The sequence below is a fragment of the Tamandua tetradactyla genome, chromosome 24, assembly GCF_023851605.1.
Source record: "Tamandua tetradactyla isolate mTamTet1 chromosome 24, mTamTet1.pri, whole genome shotgun sequence".
NCBI lineage: Eukaryota > Metazoa > Chordata > Mammalia > Pilosa > Myrmecophagidae > Tamandua > Tamandua tetradactyla.
Window position 1 is genome coordinate 17,832,032 of NC_135350.1, and position 22,556 is coordinate 17,854,587.

General features: G+C 33.6%; 2 protein-coding genes across 5 annotated transcripts in view; one reads left to right on the forward strand and one right to left on the reverse strand.

The window, feature by feature from the left end:
* GSTCD (glutathione S-transferase C-terminal domain containing) overlaps positions 1–22,556 on the reverse strand; it is a 206,605-nt gene that overhangs the window by 175,837 nt on the left and 8,212 nt on the right. The window contains exons 2-3 of the mRNA XM_077142633.1: positions 13,975–14,415; positions 12,895–13,362 (exon numbers count right to left, since the gene is read on the reverse strand). Of these exons, the coding sequence (XP_076998748.1) occupies positions 12,895–13,362; positions 13,975–14,394 (888 nt within the window). The 5' untranslated portion in view covers positions 14,395–14,415. The remainder of the gene's footprint in view (positions 1–12,894; positions 13,363–13,974; positions 14,416–22,556) is intronic.
* Positions 1–22,556, forward strand: part of INTS12 (integrator complex subunit 12) — a 158,953-nt gene that overhangs the window by 96,168 nt on the left and 40,229 nt on the right. Inside the window, exon 1 of one of the 4 annotated variants that reach the window (XM_077142636.1) lies at positions 14,219–14,239. The exons of the other annotated variants lie outside the window; for them this stretch is intronic. Coding sequence (XP_076998751.1) covers positions 14,222–14,239 — 18 coding nt within the window. The 5' untranslated portion in view covers positions 14,219–14,221. Of the gene's footprint in view, positions 1–14,218; positions 14,240–22,556 lie in introns of those variants that run through there. 4 annotated transcript variants of the gene reach the window in all.

Below are 22,556 nucleotides of genomic sequence, written 5' to 3' on the forward strand. Positions count from 1 at the left end.
ATTTCTATCCAAGACTCTCTTGCTGTTTCACCCATGCTTCTAAAATGAGCACCCACAGGGTCCAAATGAAGCCTGAGGTATTAACTACAGATAATCTTTTTTGGAAGATAATCCATAGTTAATTCTTACCTTCCAGTCCATGAAGCAGGTGGCAACTGTGCTCTGATTTTCAGCTGCTTTTACTTGGCTTCTTAGCCTTTCTCCCTGTGCAGATGATATTTAAAAATAGAGAGGGATGAAACTACCTACTTCCCTGTGTCTCTTCTCTAAAGGATCTTGACTTCTCAAGGCAAGACTACCAAGATCATTTTTTATTTCCTAGTCCCATGAGATTTCCAAAAGCTCTGCTGACTTCATTTCGTGGCAGCTGCTCTCTGGTTCTCATGTAGAATTAGGCTAACTTTAAAGAAATTCCTTTCTCTTCAGTATCTTGTCCTCTATAAATCATCAATTATCCAATGTTTAAAGAAGTGTTGTTTGTTTGTTTGTGGTTGTTTGTACTTTATCCTACTTTTCTTCTGTTCTTTGTTAGAGATGCAGAAAAAGCTATTCCAGAGTTATAACATTCTTTTTATTTAAAAATTAGTGTTCTAGTCTATAGGTATGCCACAATTTATTTGGCCTACACCCTATACATTACCATTTAGAGTACTGCAAATATTTTGCTATGAAAACAATTCTAAGAGAAATATCCTTAAACTTATGCCTTTGTACATACGTGAGTATATACAGGACATGCTGCCAGCACTGCAATGCTAGCTTATGGAAACTTTGCTTTTTATCAAACAACCCTCCAAATAGATTGCAATAATATTACAAAAAAAAACTACAGAAGAAAAAAAAAGGAAAACATAAAATTTTACTTAAGGATGCCACAATCTTAAATGTGTATGCACATAACAATTCTTCAAAATACATGAAGCAAAATCTACTAGAATTGAAAGAATAAACAAATCTACAGTTATAACTGGAGATTTCAACACTGCCTTCTCAGTAATTTAAAGAACAAGTACAGGAAATCAGTAAGGGTATAAATAAAAGAGGACTAGTAACCAAATTGACCTAATTAACATTTAAAACACACCACTAAACAACAGTAGAATACCCATTCTTTTCAAATGCATATTAAACAGCCACCAAATAGATCACACTTTGGACAAGAAAATGAAGTTCAACAAATTTAAAAGACTTGAAACCATAAGAAATATATTATCTGAACACAAAAAAATTAAACCAGAAATTAATCATAGAACGAGAACGCATAAATTCCAAAATATTGGAAACAACTCATTTCTATATAACACGTGGGTCAAAGAGGATGTTAAAAAGGAAGTTAGAAAGTATTTTTAATTGAATGAGAATGAAAATATATCAAATATTGTGGGATGTAGCTAAAGCACTGCTTTGAAATGTCTATAGCATTAATTTTTTATTAGAAAAAAATGGTTTGAGTCAATAATCTGAGAAGTCTACCTTAAGAAACTAAAAATGAACAAACTGAAAGCAAAGTTTTCAGAAAGAAAACAAAGTAAAGCAGAAAGAAATAATAAAAAACAGAATAAAGTTGAAAACAGACAAGAAATTGAGACAAACAATAAAGCCAAAAGCTGATTTTTTAAAAGAATCAATGAAACTGATAAACTTCTAGACAGGACCAATTAGGGGGAAAAAAGAGCGAAAACAGATTATCAATATCAGGAATGAAAAAAAAAAAAGCCATTGGTACAGATCCCACAGCTCATTAAAAAAAAAAAGGAATTTTATGAACAAATCCATTGCAATAAAGTTGAGAACTTATATGAAACAAATTACCTGAAAAACACAACTTACTAAAATTCACTCAAAAAGAAATAGATAGCCTGAACACCTATATCTATTAATGAAATTGAATCCATAGTTCAATGCTTTCCAACAAAGAATGTCTCAGACCCAAATGACTCAACTGGCAAATTCTATCATACATTAAGAAAGAAAGAAAACTATATATAAATGAACTCTTTAAAAATAGAAGAGGAGCACCAATTCCAAACTCATTTGTAAGGCTGTTATTAGAGTAATACCAAACCAGACAAACAAGAAAACTACAGAGCAATATTCCTAATGAACATAGACATAAAAATTTTCAACCAAATATTAGTGAATAAATCCAGCAATCCTTAAAAAGGATAATACATAAGCAAGGGATGTAACTTTTATTCCACATTTTAGAAAGGAACCAATGAAATGGCTTTTTAAAAAGACGAACCATATGATTTGTTTCAATAAATTCAGAAAAAACATATTTGACAAAATTCCATATCTATTCATGAAAAAGACCTTCAACAAATCAGAATTAGAAGGAAACTTCCTCAATGACATTTACAAAAACTTTTGGCTAGTACATATCTAATGGTGAAAGACTAAATGCTTTCCTCCTAAGATTGGGAACAAGGCAAAAGGTATATACTCTTTTAAATATTCACTGATGTCCTGGAGGTCCTAATCTAGTTAGGAAAGCAAAATAAATAAAAGGCACATACTTTGGGAAGAAAGAAATAAACCCACCTTTTTATCCACAGATAACACTATTGTTTACATAGAAAATCCAAAAGAATGTATAAAAAGCGATTAGATCTAAAAAGTGAAATTTGCAATGTCACAGGGTAGACAGTCAACTGTATTTCTACATACTAGCAACAGACATTTTAAAAGCTGAACTTTTTAAAAAAAGTATCATTCAATGCCATCAAAACCCATAAAATACTTAGGGATAAATCTAACAAAATATGTGCATAATATATAATGGTGAAAATTACAAAAATATTTAAAGGAGAAATCAAGATAGACTTAAATAAATGGAGAGATACACTTTGTTCATGGATTGGAAGACACAGTATTGTTAAGATCAGTTCTTTCCCAATTGATCTACAGATTCACTGCAATCCCAGTCAAAATTTCTGCCATCTTATTTGTAGAAATAAGCAAGAGAAATCTAAAAATCTGTATGGAAAAACAAAGGATCTAGGCTAGTCAGAATAGTATGAAAGAGTCACACTATTTGATTTCAAGACTGACTGTAAATTTATAGTAATCAAGATGGTGTGCTATTGGCAAAAGGTAGGGATATAGATCAGTGGCACAGAATAGTCAAGAAATAGGCATAAACATATACGATCAGTTATTTTGGACAATGTTGTCAAGAGATCGTATAGAAATAAGTGGCATATTGATACACATGCACACACACACACATGCACACACACAACAAACAAAAATACCCAAGAATCTCAGCCCATATTTGAAAGTATATATAAAAATTAACTCAAGTTCTATACTCTATACTTAGATATTACTGAAATCCTTTCATATAAAGTGTTTATGAATTACTTATACATTTAACAAAAAAAGATATTTATTAAAATAAAAGTGACATGGGATTGATATCCCACAAACAATAAGAGGCCTAGAATGTATGTGTGGATTACTTGTACAATAATAATAATAATACATGAAATATACGCACATTAGAATATATACAAACTATACATACTAGCAAAAGTTTATATTCTATATAAGCTAACAAAAGATTAAATGTCTATAAATCACTAAGAAAAGGCCAAAAATCCAGTCATAAATAAGAATGCAGTCACATACTATCTTATAACCAAATTAAACAAAACAAAACAAAACAAATTAATGGAAAAGGCCAACAGTCCCTAGAAAAAGGGCAAAAAAATATGAACACATAAATTTTGAAGCACGGATGTAAACAAAATAACATTTTAAAAGTCTATAATTTCTTCAATTTTTTTAAAATTTTACATGTTACATACAAATGTCTATCATTTTTCCTTGGTAGCATATTTTTTAACCATTCCATGAACTTCTTAATCAACTTTCCTCAAATCTGAAACTCCTACACCTGTAATTCCTTGCTAAGAACACATTACACTGTCCTTGGCCCTCATTATATTTGGTTAAGTTCTCACCATACTAAATAGAGAGAGTAAATGCTAAATCAAAACCTAAACTACTTCATACATACTTAAGAAAATTAAAGTGGCTAATAAAAAGAAAGGATGAAAATAAGCAGAAGTATTGACTTCCTCAAAGCAAATTATGAAACATTTAAAAATTATCACAATTGATGTGTTTTGAGGAGTGTCAATGGAAATTTTGCAGTTCACTGGAAAAGCAGATTACATGGAAATGAAGAGCTTGTACTGTTATTTTAATAGTGATCGAAAGTTCCTTTCTTATTTTTTTTTACTGAAGTCATCTTCCCAGAATGGATGAACTATTACAGAGAATCAAACCAATATTGATTTAAAATAATATAGGAAGCTCCCTTCAAAACCATGTTTGAAAAATATGGTACTTGACAAAATAAAGAAGAAATTTCACTAAAGTAAAATAGTAAAAATAATAATAATAATAAAAGATAATTATAATGTAACAAAAAAACGGGATATTCAGAAGACATTTTTATAAAGCAGCACTTAAAATAAGGCTTTTATTTATTCATACTAGAAAATTTTGAAACCATTATACCTGATGTAAATTAAAACCTTTTGGTTGTCTTTTAATCAGAAGCTTTCTCCCTAGGACTATCACCAAACCTCAGTTTCTTTAAAAATTAGTATGTTCTTGTTCTTTGAGAGGCTATGAATGTTGTTTCCGTAGAAACAGTTATAATGCCGCAGAGATTATGATTCATGGTAATTAACAGATAAGCAAAAAAGGTCATGACAGAGAATTTCTACAAATATATCTAGTAATAATCAGTACCAAGTTTATCTAGAAAGGACAGAAAATTAAGGAATAATTCATGTGTACATATTTTATCTGGACATTAAGATTAAATATGTACATGTAATTGATTATAAGGGTATAAGTATTTTGGGAATGCTTTGAAGGAGTAAACTTCAGAGAGAGGATTATTTTATTCTTTTTTATGTTCCTAATGCCTATACATAAAAACTATTCGATAGATAAAAAGCAATTTAACTTGCACCTTTATTTCAACAAATTTCAGTTCTAAATCTAATACTGTTCCTTCTGTACCCAGCCTACTTACCACATATCTGTTTGGTAGGGTACCTTGCTTTATTTTAACCCTTTATCATTTTCCTTAATATCCCACTTATTCTGGCCCGTCCCTGGCTCATCCTTCGAGACCCAGTTTGGAGTGTTTGAAGCAATCAGGGATGTTTCTGATACATGCACGTACACACACACACACAGAGGTCAATTAAAATAGATAAATTTAACAATTAAAAAATAGATAAACAGGAGGTCTTTCAGGCTGATTAAATCAGCCTAGAGATTATATATATTGGATTTTATTGCAAAAACTAATTAATATGCAGAATGACCCATTTTTAAATCTAAGCAAAAAAAAAGGTAAGAACATTACGGGAAAATGAGAGAATCTATTCTTCTTTGGGTGAACAAAAGGCATTTAACAGAGCAAATAATAACTCACTCAACACAAAACTCATAGCTTACCACCCAAAGCTACTGGATGTTTGTGAAAAGGTCTAAACCTTATGTACATACTCAATGAACAATCTAAGAAACAAAAGGAAACATGACAGATAGAATCCTCCTCTGAATACACGGGCAGCAGATTGCTGCTATGAAAATATTCAGAATAAGCAATCTTATAGAAACCAAAAGAAAGAAATATGTGTGTCACACCCAAATCATGTTGATATCACCTTCAAATAAATGACATTTAGAAAGTCACGGAGTTAGAAGTCAATAGAAAAAATTAATAATTCAGTAAACATAGGGAAATAAAACAGGGAATAAAGGACAAAATTAATAAAAATAATAGATACATATTTTTGAAAAATATTGATGCATATATTAGAACTGAAAATAAATTATTTGACAAGAATAAACACACAAACATGTAGATATGGAGAAGTAATTCCTTGTTAATACAAAATAGTTCAAACAATTTTTATGCATTTTCGCAGAGACTGTGTTGCTAACCTGATATGAGAGTGATTAAGAGCACATATTCTAGAACCAGATGTCCTGGGTTTGACTTCCAGGTCTGCTACTCAGTTATGGTGACTTTGGGCAAACTATATAACTTCTCTGTGACTCAGTGTCCTGATTTATAGAAAGTACTTACCATATACTTAGAAGGGTTAAAATAATTAAAATTTATAATAAATTTAGAATAGTGTCTGCCTGCTATAAGCAACACTACAAAAGTGTTTGAGAAATAAATAGATACAACAAACTCCTGTGTTTACTTATGGAGAGCAATGTCTGGTAGTTTGAGAAGAGGTGAAGGCTGAAAATATAGATTTAAGAGCCACAAACAAGAGCCTTGTACTTAAAGCCATTATCCTGGATGAGATCATCTAAGGGATGTATATGGACAGAGAGATGGAGCCCAGGAGGGAACCCTGCACATGACAACATTTAACGTCAAGCAGAGCAGAAAAAAACAGCGAAGTAAGTAGAAAAGGAGTACATAAGATGAAAGAACTAACAAGAAAGTTTTAAAGAAGCTAAGACAAAAAAAGTTGTGTTCAGGAGTGCATGTGTTGAACACTGCTGAGAAGTTAAATGCAGTATAATGGAAGAGTGACTTTAGGATTTGGCAAAATAAAGGTCACTGGTAATCTTGACAGGCTGAGTTGTTGTGGAACAGGGGAACAATATGAAGTGAGAAAAAGAAAATTAGGTGGAAAACATGTAGACAGACTACAGATAGATATCTTGAGATGTTTTCCTATGAAGGGGAACAAAGACATGGCATAAAACTGGATGCAGAGATTGGATTGTAGAACATGTTTGTATACTGTTGGGAAAACCTAATAGTGAAGGAGAAATTGAAATGCAGGAGGCAGGGGGACAAATGAGAGAGCAAAGTTATAGAAAAAGCATGAGGAGATAAATCCGGAGGGCAAGTACAAATATGAGGGTGAGGTTTATATCTAATTCTCTCAGAATACTCCAACCATCTAAAATTCTGCCTTGTAAGTAATGCTTACTCTATTGAACGTAAGAACAAATGACCAAGAAATAGTTTATTACCATCAGAGAATAATCCCCTAAATCAGAATGTTTAAAACTGCTGGCCATGAACCATTAGGAGGTTGTGAAATCAATATAGTGGTTTTCTAAAACATGAAATGAAGTAAGAAACAGAGCATATGGTAAGGTGGGTTATTTTGTATGTACTTTTAAGTATATATTTATATGCATATATAATACAAAGATGTATCAACTAATTGTATACTCAATCTTATAAAATAGATTATTTACTGTAAATTAGAGTAAAAAAGTTTGAAAAACACTATTCTAGATGGCATTCTGGGAGCCAAAAAGTTTGTAATTCTCACCAGTCCTTAATTGCCTGGAAAGATTATGTGCTAAGGGAAGTGAGTTTACAGCATGACAAATTAATGAAATCAGAAATGTCTTCATTTCTTCACCTTTCCTTTACTCTCCTTGGTATTGATTTATTCTTATTAGTTTAATGCATATGGCATCTTTCTTTCCCTTAGAAAATAAATTGTCATTAAATAACAATGTTTCATGAAAAAAAAAAATGAGGCATTTTACTCTGGGTGACAGGTCACCCCATTTAATCAACATGCCAGGTAGCTCTACTAATATCTGCACAGTTCAGGAGGTACTAAACCACATTCATCACACTCAAGAAGATACATTTAAGAATGTGGCTTATGAAAAATATGTGAGATGAAAATTAAATTCTTTCCTAAGAAATGGAAAAAAAACAAAACAAGTTACCTAGCTCATAAGATGAAAACCATTATAAATGTCACAGAGTTCTTTAAAGACAAGAAAATAAGAGGATTTATTCTTGAAACAATGATTGAAATAATTGCTACTAACAGCACAAAATAATTGCTACTAACAGCACCTAGTGGTTTTGTAGCTCATTGTAATAAGGGGCAGAAAAATTTGTCTGAATAAGAGATACAAAATGTTGCATCTATTTCTTCTGAATTTATTTACAATCACTTATAATATAAAATATTTTGGGGTTACTGATAACATTTCCTTAGACACGTCTACTCTTTCTAATACAAGCCATAATTAACAATGTTTAGATGAACAAAGTAAGCAGGGTAAAAAAAATAGTGAAAAAAAACACAATTAGGTAAATGGAAATATAATCCCAGTTCTCTACATGAAATGCACTTACAGAATAAATGATTTACTTATAGATTAAATTAATTTATATGGAATTTACTTACAGATTAGTTAACACTGAAAACTCTTAAAGGGCCTGATGCATAGAAGATATGGAAAATACAAATTAGTCAATAAATAAGCGGCATACATGATTTTTGCATTATGCAGTCAATAGTCAAGTCTCCATGTTATTTAGAATTTTATGTCAATGGAGATGCTGAAAGGTATTAATATAGGTATTTTTGCTCGCAAGTCAATTTCTAACAAGAGATGAATGATTTTTCTTTAGCTAATGAGGATGTGCCATCCTTTAAGACAAGTCAATTCAAAACGTTACACTTTAATATCAGAATACATATAGAATGGCTACTATCCAAGAAGAAAATGAAAAACAACACAAGGGTAAAGGGCTGGAATACGCATTTCTCTAAAGATATACAAATGGCCAATGATCATATGAAAAGATGCTAAACATAATCAGTCATTAGGGAAATGTAAATCATAATCACAACAAAATATCCCTTGAAATCCACTATGAGGGATATTTTTAAAAGAAGTAGAAAATAACAAGTGTTGGCAGTGATTCAGTGATCTCGTAATTTTCAAACATTATTGATATGGAGGTAAATTGCTGCAACTACTATAGAAAATAGTTTGGTTGTTCTTCAAAAAGCTAAACATAAAATTACCATATGACCTGACAATTCCATTTCTAGGTATATACCAAAATAAATTGAAAACAGGGACTCAAATAGATACTTGCACACCAATCTTCATAGCAGCATAATTCACAATAGCCAAGATGTTGAAACAATATGTATCCATCAACAAATGAATGGATAAACTAAATACATAAAATGGAATATTAGTCAATGAAAAAAGTAACAAAGTTCTGATATACGCTTCAATGGATAAACCTTGAAAACATTAGGTTGAGTAAAATAAGTCAACACAAAAGGACAGATATTATATGATTCTGTTTATATGATATATTTAGAATAAGGACATTCATGGAGACAAAAAATAGACTAGAGTTTACCAAGGGTTGGAGGAAGTGGAAAGAAGGGAGTTATTGCCTATGAGGTAAGCAGTTTCTATTTGGGGTGATGAAAAAACAAAACTTTTTCATCACCCCAATATTGTGAATGTTGCACAACATTGTAAATGTGATTAATTCCATTGATTGTACTTAAAAATGGTAACAATGGAAATACTATATATATGCTACCATAATACAATTTCCCTTAAAAGTGGAAAAAAATAGAAGTTAACATATAAAATTAAATCATAAGTATCAAATTACAAAAAGATCTCATTAAATGGCAACTTCTCTGTCATAATCCAAGAGTAAAATAATCTTTTAATTAGTTCTATGAAAGTATACCTGTTTACTAGTAGCGAGTGAAAAATAACTATGCTCTTCTAAAATCAGGAAGCAGTAGGACTTTTGTCCAGTAAGGATATTCATTGCTACCTCTCCCATTTACTGACTATATTATCTACTAGAAGATTCTAGTAAATGAATTAGAGGGGGCAAAAATGTTAAGTGTGCATTTTAATCTACAAAGAACTGTTAGGTTACCAGGGGCTAACTTTGCAAACCAATATCCACTGAAGAGAAAAAGGAGCATAAAGCAAGTATATAAAATCTCAGCCACTGAATCTCCTGGCCCCAGGGTTCAGCTCTGTGTTTCTAATTCAGACCTAGTAGCTTGATCTTGATTCTTGATCACAAACTTGATCGTGACTCTGATCATTTAGACTGCCACTCCATCATCCAAATGCATACTAATGCAAGCATGAAGGCTCAGCTACATAAGCACTGTATGAACTAAAATGACTGCTTAATTACCCAAGAAGCCTTAGAGAAGAAAAATAAACATAGAAACATCAAGGCCTTGGCAAAGAAAGATGAATTCCTGAAAGAAAATGTGCAGATAAAAATAAATAAATAAATAAATACAAAGGCACAAAGGAAAATATTTTGATAATTAGTTTATGTATTAAATGTTAAAAGAGAAGAATTTAAGAAAATTCTTAAAAAGAAAAGGCTGAGGGTACATATTTTCCTCTATTTCAAACCAGAATAAAAACAAAGTTCCTCAGTATTTCCTCTGGAAGTATACATACAGTAACTTTGGATTTTCTACCTAACTTCCAAGGGGGAAAAAATCTGTCAATTAGGAAAACTTTGGCCTCAATAGATCCTAAGCATGTAAATGACATTTAAATTTAGCAAAAATGACAGGCAAATCACTTGAAAAGAAGATGGCCATGTAGGGTATAGGGCTAAAATCACCTCTACTCTGATGAATCCAAATTTTAATCTGTTCTGTTCCATTTCAAAGCAAATACTTTGAGGTCAACCTTATGACCTTATTTTCTTACCATTATTTAAATAAATATTTATTTGTTTCTTTACTATTTCTATTTTTCTTCTACTAGAATATGAATTACATGAGGGCTGGAGCCCACAATGCCTGGCATATGCAGTCAGGTTTCAATAAGTTTCTGAAATTAATGAACGCATATGCCATTTTGATTCAATTCTTATGACATTAGAAACAAACACAGTTACCCAGAGAAGCCAAGAAGACTATTTCATAATGTATCTAATGATTGAAGTTGGTAATCAAGAGGTCAAGGATAAGGAAATAGAGAAATCATTTGAGTACAGAAAGAAATGTGATGTCTTTCTCCCCATCCAGTTGCATGGACACTTGAACATATATGACATCCAAAATACCAATCAACATCTAAACAATTCCCAAGTATCCCTCTTTGTTATGTCATGTACTTTAATTCTGAAGTTATTTGGCCTCAAATCTTGTTTTGTTTTCAATTTTGAAGGAAAAAGAAATGTTCCTTAAGAAAATGAGAATTGATCAACATTATTAGTGAAGCACCAGCCTCCAAATATAGATGGCTTTTATCCTGGGTCATCAGAGATATATGATGAAGTATTGATGATAAAAGAATGAATTCTGATTCAATAATAGGAAAAAGAGTGAGATGTTTCAAAGAAAGGAAAAAACGCAGTTCTCGAAAACCAAGACTGCAAGGAATGTAGCATCTCATGTCCATTGTTATTATGTTCACCCTATTCTCTCTTCCTCTATGAGAAAAAAATATATATATATAGTTGTGTGTATATGTGTGTGTGCTTTCACTCACACGCTGAACTTTTTTAACAATAGGATGTTGGCCATTTGTGTAGGAAATTGTAATTCTCAAATAAAGAAAAGCATTTTGAAAGTGATTTTTCTTTATCAGTAGAAAGTGCTTTCTACTTTCTGTCTTTAAAATAGAAATGTTGTCCAAGAATCCTCGCACAGCAAGAAATTCCTTACTAAGGAATTGAGGCAATCAATGCACAAATTTTAATCTCACATTTAAGACAGTAGAAACCTTAAATATATAAAATTTATTATTATTAACATCACAAAATGTTAATGTATGTGAGAACAATAATATATTATGTATCGTTAAATGTTTTAGGAAAACCCTTAAATATTCAACACCAAGGAGAGGAAGGTTAACTTAGTTTGCAAGTCTACTGGGAGTTTTTTCAAGATTTAACATTTTTATAAGGATAACTTCTATTTATTGAACCCCTTTCTATGAGCCAGGATCTGTTCCATTTTTTTATATATAATGATTCTAAGTATAGAATTTCTAATCCTCACAGTAATTCTTCAAGGACAAGACTTAGAGAGGTTTAATAAACAGACCAAAGTCACAAAAACTAGTAAGTAAAATACAGAAACAGGATTCAAACCCAAATCCAAAGCAGAACTCTTTCCACTGCTCTACATGGTTCATGGTTCATGCTCTACAGGAACTTTGAAGGTGAAGTGGAATTGCAAAGAGATGGAACTTTATCACCATCCTAATAATAATTTGTTTTGAGCAAACCAAACCTCTGCAACAGAAATTTTCCCTCATTCATTTATTTCCAAGTAATGCCTATGAGAAAGTAGAAAGTCATCCATCAGTATATGGATAAAAACTGTCTGCCAATTTATTTATCTAGTTTCTGTAGTATAATCTGTTTTTTAGCTTCCATTCTTCTCTCAAAATTAAGTGTCTTCCTTAAAGCCCTCTGAATCTGTTCTTGAGCCTAAAGGGTCAGCTATGCCCCAGTTCTAGCCAGTTAATAATGTACCTGGTTAGAAACTAAAAATTTCCTCCTTTATTCTGCCACAGAATAAAATAGCATAGCCAGCCTCTTTAATTTTATGCAGAACAAGAGATGCACTAGGATAAGGATAAAATATTTCTGATTTGATAATGCTTAACATAATGAGATTAGTATCTTAAGTGACTAGTAAATTACAAATTATAGTTGACAATCCTTTTCAGTTTTTTTATACTGGACCCTCTAATCTTAGAAGATAATTACAATCACAGTTTGAAATTAATAATCATAATAACTGCTAACATTTTAGCAACTCAAAATTAAAAGTCATAATAATCTCTAATATTTACTGAGTACTATGTAGCAAGCACTGTTCTCCACACTTTACACAAATTATGTCATTTATTCCTTACAATGATCCCATTAGATAGGTATATGTTATTATCTCCATTTTACAGATAAAAATGGAGATAGGGAAATATTAATCATTTGCCCAGGGTCAAAATGATAAAAGCGAACTGGGGTGCAAACCAAGGCAATTCCATAGATTGAAGCTTATAGTAACGTATCCATTGCAAATAAAAACTTACCAAAAAATGATGGATACAGGGCAAGAGCACGATATCTGCCAAAGTGAAGTAAAGCCCTTCTGCAAACACATGCTCCAGTGGTGGAAGATCAGAAACCTTAGCTTTTCTGATGTGAGAAGGTTCCCTGTTGGTAGTAGCTGGTTCTTCCTGTACTGTGAGCTTTGAGAATGCCACTTTCAATTCCAAGCTGTTTGGCTCAGGGACCACCTCTTCAGATGTTTCCTGTTTATGGACCTTGCTCTTTGTTTTTTCCTTAGTAAGTGAAAGCCCAACTCCAGCAGCCTTTTGTTGTTTCAGCTTCTGCCTACGGAGTTTGTCATCATTATGCACTCTAACAGGCTCACTAAGCTTTTTCTCTAGCTGTAGTATTTCTACAGGGATAGTTAGGGGCTGTTCCAAAGGCTCTCTGAGAAAATTCTCAATAGCCAAAGGGATGGTGAGTTCACATAGCCTGGTCCATTGACTAACCTACAAAACAAAACAAGAAATGAAATGATTCTTTATTTTCCACATAGCTTGAAGAAAAAAAAAAACAACAAAACTTTCTGTTGGGAAATAAAACTGGGTTAGAGAACTTGTCGAGTCATGGGTAAAACGATCCCTGTGCTAGACTTGTAGGCTATATCAGAGATAAATTACTGCGTTTCAGAAGTGACAACATCAAGCAATAGTAAGTTCAGCAGTCCTGTGTCATCCTCCTACTGAATAAATCCTTACTTCCCAATATCTTTAGAATACTTAAAAAAAAAAAGCTAGGATTTCTAAAACACTGTTACTTGAGCTCCTGTTTATGTGCAAAATTCTTTTTAAAAATCATCAGTGTTCACAAAAGAAAAATGGTGAACAAAGAAGTCACTCTCTAAAAATCATCTCTAAACTTCACAACTTATATTTCACATTCTTATTTTCCAATACCACACTGAAATACTGGCACACATGAAGGGCTACTTTATTTCATTGGTAATTGTGGATTTTTCTAATTTGGTTACCAACAGGAAGTTAAAATAAATATTCAAAAGAATGTATTATCAGTTTGTAGCTGTAAACACTAGTAGAAAAGAAAAGAAACAGTATACTTACTTCAGCACAGGCTTTCAAGCAAGTCTTTTTAAAACCCAGAAGTTCCAAAATTTCCTTCTTTGAGGGGTCTGCTTCATGAGATTTCTGGATTATGTGTCTTAGTACTACAGCAAGTCCTGCTCTACAAAAATTGCCTGGTCTTTCCACTGTTGCAGGTAAACGGCAATTCTGGACTATTGATGGAAGCTCTTCCCTTGAAATAATCCGTATTTCAGCACCCTGGGACAGTGCATTTCTTATTAGTGAAATGTCGGTACTTTCTCTGGTGAGAACTAAGCAAATTTTAAAGATTTTACAGTCACAATATGACAACAAAAATATAGTTACAAATGTATGAAGAGGAAAGACACATCCTTCTGTTTGGTGAGAAAAATCCAGATACAGATATTCTTCTGGAAGACTTTTCTTAATCCCCTTCATTTTCTTCTTTTATTGGTTCACCTGAAGCATAAATTGAAAAGAGTATAGGCCTTAGAATTTACCACTTCAGAAGCTAAAATGATAGATGTTTTAAGAATCCTGTTCTAGAAATCAGCAAGGATTTCTGATAGTAAGACTCTGGAGACTGAATGAATGGCTTCCCCCCCAAAAAAGATTTTTCACTAGTGCAATTAACTACTATTAGGGTGATTTCACACCCAGCAACTTTAAAAGGAACACATCTCAGGTGTCTTTTAATAGAACCCATCCAATCAAGTATTTGGGATCTCACTGGAAGTGGGAAGAGAAAAGATGAATAGAATGGAAAATAAGAAATCAACTAAGAATCCTGAGACCTGTTTGTTTGGGATAACTAGGCTTGAGCTTTGACAACCCTAGACCTCCTTGACTAATGAATGCTCTCCCCATGCTGCTTCTTTTATATGCAACATACAATATAATACACAGGGGTAAGTTAATTACTCCATGAGAAACAGATTCTCCTAGAGTAAACAGATTTTGATCTATGATGAGCTGTTCAGCACTGACTCACAATAGAAAAAATATTTTAATTTCCCCATAACTTAGACGTTGATAACTGAGAGATCTCACACTTAACATGTCCAAAATCAAGTTAAACTTAACATGTCCAAAATCAAGTTGTTTATTCTCTCCCACCTCCAAAATCTGCTCCTCACGTGTCTTCTCCATCACAGTTAATGGAACACCATCCTTCTAGTTTCTCAGGCCAAAACCCATGGAGTCATTCTTAATTATTCTTTTCTTCACCTTCCTGTAACCAATTTGGCAAGAAATTCTTTGGACTCTACCATTGACATATATCCAGAATCTGACCACTTCACAGCATTTCCACTGCTTCACTGCGATCCAATCCTCTTTTGAATTATAGCAATTGCCCTTTTAACTGATCTCCCATCTTCCTGTCCTAGCTCCCTCCAGGCCATTCTAAATATAACAGCATAAGCCTAAGTGAGCCCCTTAAAACTGAAGTAAAATCCTGTCACTACTCTACTCAAAAGCACGCCAATGTCTTCCCACCCTGCTCAGAGAAAAAGCTAAAGTTCTTAAATTGACCTTAAAGCCCCCCATTATTTAATTCTTCTATTATGTCTCTGTGTTCATCTCATCAAATCTCCTTATCCTTCATATGGCTCCAGTCAGTGGCTTGCTATACCTCTAAAATATTAGGCACATTTCCACTTCCTTCAGGTTTTTACTCAAATGTCAACTTCTTATACTGAAACCTTACTCAATTTAAATTGCAAACCCCAAACCTCACACACACAGTCCAAAAAACCTTCATATCTCCCCCTTCTATGCTTTATTTTTCTCCATTGCATTTATCACGGTTGAAGCATGCTATATATGTATTTTATCTGTCCAACTTCAACTACATTGTTCCATGAATAGAAATTTTAGTTGTTCATTGCTATACCTGGAACAGGACCTGCCATGTATATATATATATATGTATATATATATACAAAGACAAAAAGTATTTATTGAATGAATCACATGGAAGATACACAAGTTTGTTATTTTAAAGATGCAAACATGCAAAACATGCACAAATTATTGATGGGTGTTTGCAAGTCATATTCTTTGAGGCTTTTGTCAATTATCATGACTTTTTAAAATATTTATACATCTCCTGGGCTCAAAATTTCCCGTTATTTTAATCCATAAAGCACCATCCAAAATTGACACTAGATGGCACTCTTTAAAAGCATTCACCATGAAAGAATGTAATAGGAATGGTACTTCAGAGGAAGAATTTTTCATTTAAAAGCTTTTTAAAAGTACATATGCAACTCACTTTTTCTAAGTGAATATAAAAAGCTAGGGTACCCTGAATTTTAGGAAAACTTCAACATACTAAATTTCCTTTAATATCATAAATTTCTTAGATTATTTTGATCAGTACCAAACACTTTTCAAGTTTCTTGGTTATCAGCTTTTCTATTAAAGAACTAATAAACCATTAAAATAAATGGATATAGTTACAAAAATACCCCTAGGAAACCTCTTTATAATGCAAATAATCACTACTAATGTTTTATTAATTTATATTTATTTTACTAAAACATAACAGAAGTACATATGGTTTACTTCTTTAAAAGATTATCTGAGGGAAAACTATTTCATGTAAAGTAATTTAAGAACACAACTTTTTAATCCATGGAAAGCATTTTCTCCCTGAACTTACTTACCTTTTGGGTTTTGTTTGATACCTACAAGTGACTTTAAAACAACATATTCAGGGGTATTTATTAAAATTTCACAAGCAAGAAGAACCAATAATACTTTCTAGGAACACAGAGACTCTTTGAAGAGTTTGCCTCTAGAAATCTGTTGGTAATTTGCCAAACTGCTTAATTTCCTCTTTGAAGATCACGAAGTGCTTCAAGGCGGCAGATTTGAAAGAAGACATGATCAATTTCCTTACTTGCCCAGCAATCTAGGAGATAGCTTCACACTACACTTGCTAACCCTTTTTTATTTAAACTGAACTCAGTGTCATATTTTAGTTTTTGTTTTTGTTGATTTAGGATATGTAGAGTTATTAAAACTTACAGTACATATAAATACATTTGACATTTTCCAAGGAACACAAGAACCGTGAGAATAATAGTCGTTTATACATTCTACATACTCTTCTCACTTCGAGCACTTAAAAAATTCTAAATATCAAAAAAGTACCAATAACCTGACCCTGGAGATATCTAAAAATTAATGAGTTTCCAGAGAAAAAATGCCAAGTACTGTTGATTTTTTTTCCTTTTTTGAAAAATAACATATACAAAACAGCAATAAATTTCAAAGCACATCACAACAATTAGCTGTAAAACAGATTTCAGAGTTTGGTGTGGGTTAGAAATCCACAATTTTAGGTTTTTACTTCTAGCTGCTTTAAGATACTGGAGACTAAAAGAAATAGCAATATGATTCAGCAATCCTATTGATTTGTTAGACCCTAACTTCTTATACAACTCCACCATGAACTTTGATCTTTCACCCACTCTTCAGGGGTATTTGGGCTATGCCCATTCTAACTTTTTCAAGTTGGAAGAGACTATTGATAATTTAGGATGGGGGATGGAACTAGTTGACGTTCCAGAAAGGCTGGCCCCTCGGCATTCAGGACTTATCTAGTCGAGGGTCCTATCTGGAGGTTATAGGTTTCTGGAAAGTTACCCTAGTGAATGGAACCTTAATGCCCTAGTTATTCTTTAGGATCGGCAGGAATCGTTTTGACAAGTTATGGTAGGTAGCAATGTTTAACTGAAGCTTGAGTAGGAGTGACCTCCAGAGTAGCTTCTCGACTCTATTTGAACTCTCTCAGCCACTGCACATCATTAGTTACACTTCTTTTCCCCATTTTGGTCAGGGTGGCATTGTTGATCCCATGGTGCCAGGGCCAGACCCATCCCTTGGAGTCATCTCCCATGCCACCAGGGAGACCTTTGCCCCTGGATGTCATGTCCCACGCAGTAGGAACAGAAATAATTTCACTTTAGAGTGGGGCTTAGAGAAAAAGAAACCGCATTTGAGCAACAAAAGAGGTCCTCTGGAAGTAACTCTTAGGCATACCTATAGGTAGGCTAAGCTTCTCCGCTACATTTATAAGTTTCACAAGAGCAAGCCTCAAGATCAAGGGCTTGATCTGGGTGTCCCTAATGTTTGACACAGTATCAAGGGTTTCCCCGGTGGTGAAGTTTAATAGTTCCATATCTTTTCTCCCATCCCTCCAGGGACTTTGCCAATACTTTCTGATTATCTGCTTAATATACCCTGGGATGGATGCATGCATTACATTAAGTATGCAGGATTAACAGCACTCATTCTTATTCTGGGCTCCCTGTGTCCAGTTTATTTAAGTGATCTATCCAGACATATTGAGTTGAATTATGTGCTACAGAAAAATTTAGATTCTGGACAAAATAAACCCATCTTCCTTTGCTCTCAAAGAACAGAAGCAGTGCTAAAATGTGGAAAAGGTCTTCCTTACCCCTGTATTCTGAATTACTTAATCCTGACCTGATTGGCTGCATTCTTATCTCTAAACACCATGTTATATATATATAAAATAGCATCTCAAAATCCAGAAATAACAATTATGACTCCTGACTAAATGTGACTGCTATAAGAGCTTACAATTTAGGCCCCTCTTTTTTTACAAGTATTTTCTAAATGAGCAATACATTAATTGCTCTTTTGTTTCTGGCTGATTTTGCTGACCAAATGTCTCACAGGTTCATTTGCAATGTTGCATGATCCACAACTTTGTTCCTTTTCATAGTAGTACAATATTCAATCATATGTATACACCATCGTTCGCCAGTCTACTTCTCAGTCAATGCATCCTTCAGCCACCCCTATTCATTAGGCATTATGTAGATGTCCAAAATCAATAGTCCATCAATACTCTCAATTTTAGATAATTTCATTGTTACCAAGAGAAAGATAACCGATAAACATACCCTCACCAAACAGAAAATCTAAACCTCCCTGTGCTGGTGTGAAAGGATTTATGTACCCTAGAAAAGCCAGGTTTTAATCCTGATCAATCTTGTGGGAGGAATGGTTTCTTCTTATCCCTATTCAGCACTAAAGGTTGGAAACTTGATTAGGTTATCTCCATGAAGATGTGACTCAATCAGTTGTGGGTATTAAACTTGATTTGATGGAGACATGTTTCTACCCATTCTGTGTGGGTCTTGATTGGTTTACTGGAATCTTATAAAAGGAGACATTTTGGAGAGTGTTTCTTTTTTGAGAAAGATGAGAAAATAAGGAGAACAATAGTAGATGAGGAGAATATGGGAGAGCAACACAGCAAAGTCACGAGAATCATGAAAAAATCAGTCATTAAGAATGTTTGTGTTATATATGGATTGGCTTTATTAATTAAAAAGAAACAACATAAATCAGATAATTAAAGAACAAACAAGCACAGAATCCACAGTGACCTTTGGAGATGAAGATGGAGAATGCCCCTGGGGAGCTTCATGAAGCAAGGGGCCTGGAGAGGAAATGAGAAGATGTCACCATGTTCACCATGTGCCCTTCCAGGTGAGAGAGAAACCCTGAACCTCATCAGCCTTCTTAAACCAAGGTATCCCTCCCTGGACACCTTAGTTTGGACATTTCTAAAGACTTGCCTTAATTGGGACATTTCCATAGCCTAAAAACTGTAAGCTGCAACTTATTAAATTCCCCATTTTCAAAGCCATTCCATTTCTGGTATATTGCATTCTGGCAGCTAGCAAACTAGAACACTCCCCTTAACCCTTGTCCCTCACCCCATTATTTACCCCTTGTGGCACTGTTGATGTTTTCCTGTTAATCAGCCCATAGCATGCAACAGCAATTTTCCCTATACCCCGAACTTATAAACTCTGTACAAGAGTCATGCCTTTGAACTAGTTTATGCAAGAAACTTATTTATATTTCCAGTGTTAAATGGTGGCACATTTGGGTCTATACAACAACTTTTAATCATCTTCACCTTCAATATGGTAATATTATGTATAGCCCCACTGGAAAACTGCTTTCACTTCTATTTATTCTCTTACACTTGAGTTCAACTTCATTAGCTAACCATTAACCCATCTCTAGCTTCTGGTGTATCTCTAGGTCCTCTGTATTCTGTATTATAAGCCTCTGATTTTACCTTAACCATGGTCATAAAAGTGGAATCATGCAGTATTTATCCTTTTGTATCTGGCTTATTTCACCCAGCATTAAGCCCTAAAGGTTCATCCATCTTTTCATGTGTTCAGGACATCATTTCTTCTTACTGCTGTATAATATTCCATCATATGTATATACCACATTTTGTTAATCCACTCATCCGTTGATGGGCACTTGGATTGCTTCAATTTTTTGGCTTTTGTGAATAATGCTGCTATGAACATTGGTGTGCAAATGTCTTTGTGTCACTGTTTTCAGCTCTTCTGGGTATATACTGAGTAGTGCTATTTACTGGGTTATAGGGCCACTCAATATTTAGTTTCCAAAGGAACCGCCAATCTGTCTTCCATAGTGGGTGCACCATTATACATTCCCATCAGCAGTGCCTAAGTGCCCCAATTTCTCCACATTCTCTTCAACATCTGTGGTTTTCTGTTTAACAGCAGTCCTTCTTATAGGTGTGAGATGGTGTCTCATTGTAGTCTTGATCTGCACTTCCCTTATGGCTAATGAAAATGAGCATCTCTTCATGTACTTCTTAGCCATCTGTATTTGCTCTTCAGAAAAATACCTATTCATATCTTTAGCCCATATTATAATTGGGTTGTTTGTTCTTTTGCTGTTGAATTCTATGATTTTGTTATGTATACAAGATATCAAACCTTTGTTTGATGTGTGATTTCCAAATATTTTCTCCCATTGAGTTGGCTGCCTCTTCACCTTTTTGACAAAGTCTTTTGAGGGGCAGAACCATTTGATTTTGAGGCCTTCCCATTTATCTATTTTTTCTTTTGTGGCTTGTGCTTTGGGTGTAAAATTTGGGAAGCTACCTCCTATTACCAGGTCTTGAAGATGTTCCCCTACATTTTCTTCTAGGAGCTTTATTGTACTGGTTCTTATATTTAGGAGTTTGATCCACTTTGAGTTAATTTTTGTATGGGGTCTAAGGTAAGGGTCCTCTTTCATTTTTTGGCTATTGATATCCAAAAATTCTCCCATGCCCATTTATTGAAAAGAGTATTTTGTCCCAGTTGAGTGGATTTGGGGGCCTTCTTAAAGATCAGTCGGCCATGGATTTGGTGGTCTATTTCTGTGCTCTCAACTTGATTCCATTGGTCAGTGCTTCAATCTCTGTGCCAGTACATGCTGTTTTAACCACTGTGGATTTATAATACGTTTTAAAATCAGGAAGTGTTAATCTCCCATTTTGTTTTTCTTTTTTAAAGGATGCTTTTAGCTTTTTGGGGTCTCTTTTACTTCCAGATGAATTTGGTTACTAGCTTTAAAGTCTTCAAAGTAGGTTGTAGAATTTTGATTAGAACAGTGTTGTATCTGTAGATCAATTTGGGTAGAGTTGACATCTGAACTATATTTAATCTTCCTTTCCATGAGCAGGGGATGCCATTCCAGCCATTTAGATCTTTGATTACTTTTAGCAATGTTATGTACTTTTCTGGGTACAAGTCCTTTACATCCCTAGTTAAGTTCATTCCTAGATACTTAATTCTTTTAGTTGCTATTTTGAATAGAACTTTTCCCTAATTGACTCCTCAGTTAGATCATTGCTTGTTTATAGAAACATTACTGATTTTTGCACATTAATTTTATATCCCGCCACCTTGCTCAATTTGTTTATTAGCACAAGTAACTTTTTTGTAGACTTTTCAGGATTTTCCAAGTATAGTACCACGTCATCTGCAAACAATGAAAGTTTTTACTTCTTCCTTTCCAATTTAGATGTCTGTTATTTCTTTGTCCTGCCTGATTGCTTTAGCTAGAACTTCTAGTACAATGTTGAATAATACTGGTGACAGAGGGCAACCTTGTCTCGTTCCTGATCTTAGGGGGAAAGCTTTCAGTCTCTCTTCATTGAGTACAACACTAGTCACGGGTTTGCCATATATACCCTTTATTATATTGAGGAAGTTGCTTTTGATTCCTACCTTTGAAGTGCTTTTATCAGAAAAAAGATGCTGTATTTGGTCGAATGCTTTTTCTGCAACAATCAAGATGATCATGTGATTTTTCCCTTTTGATTTGTTAATGTGCTGTTTTATATTAATTGATTTTCTTGTTTTGAACCATCCCTACATTCGTGGTATAAACCCCACTTAGTCGTGGTGTATAATTTTTTTTAATGTGTTCTTGGATTTGATTTGCTAGTATTTTATTGGTCTGTGAAAACTTTAGTCTTTCCCTCAGTTTTGAAGGACTATCTGGCCAGGTACAGAATTCTTGGCTGGGCATCTTTCTCTTTCAGGAATTTAAATGTATCATGCCACTGCCTTCTTGCCTCCATAGCGCCAGCTGAATAGTCTGAACTCAGTCATATGGGGTATCCCCTGTATGTAGTATATTATTTTCCTCTTGCCGCTTTCAGGATTTTCTGCTTCTCTTCAATATTTGCAGACTGATTAGTATCTGTCTCGGGGAAGGCCTATTTGGAT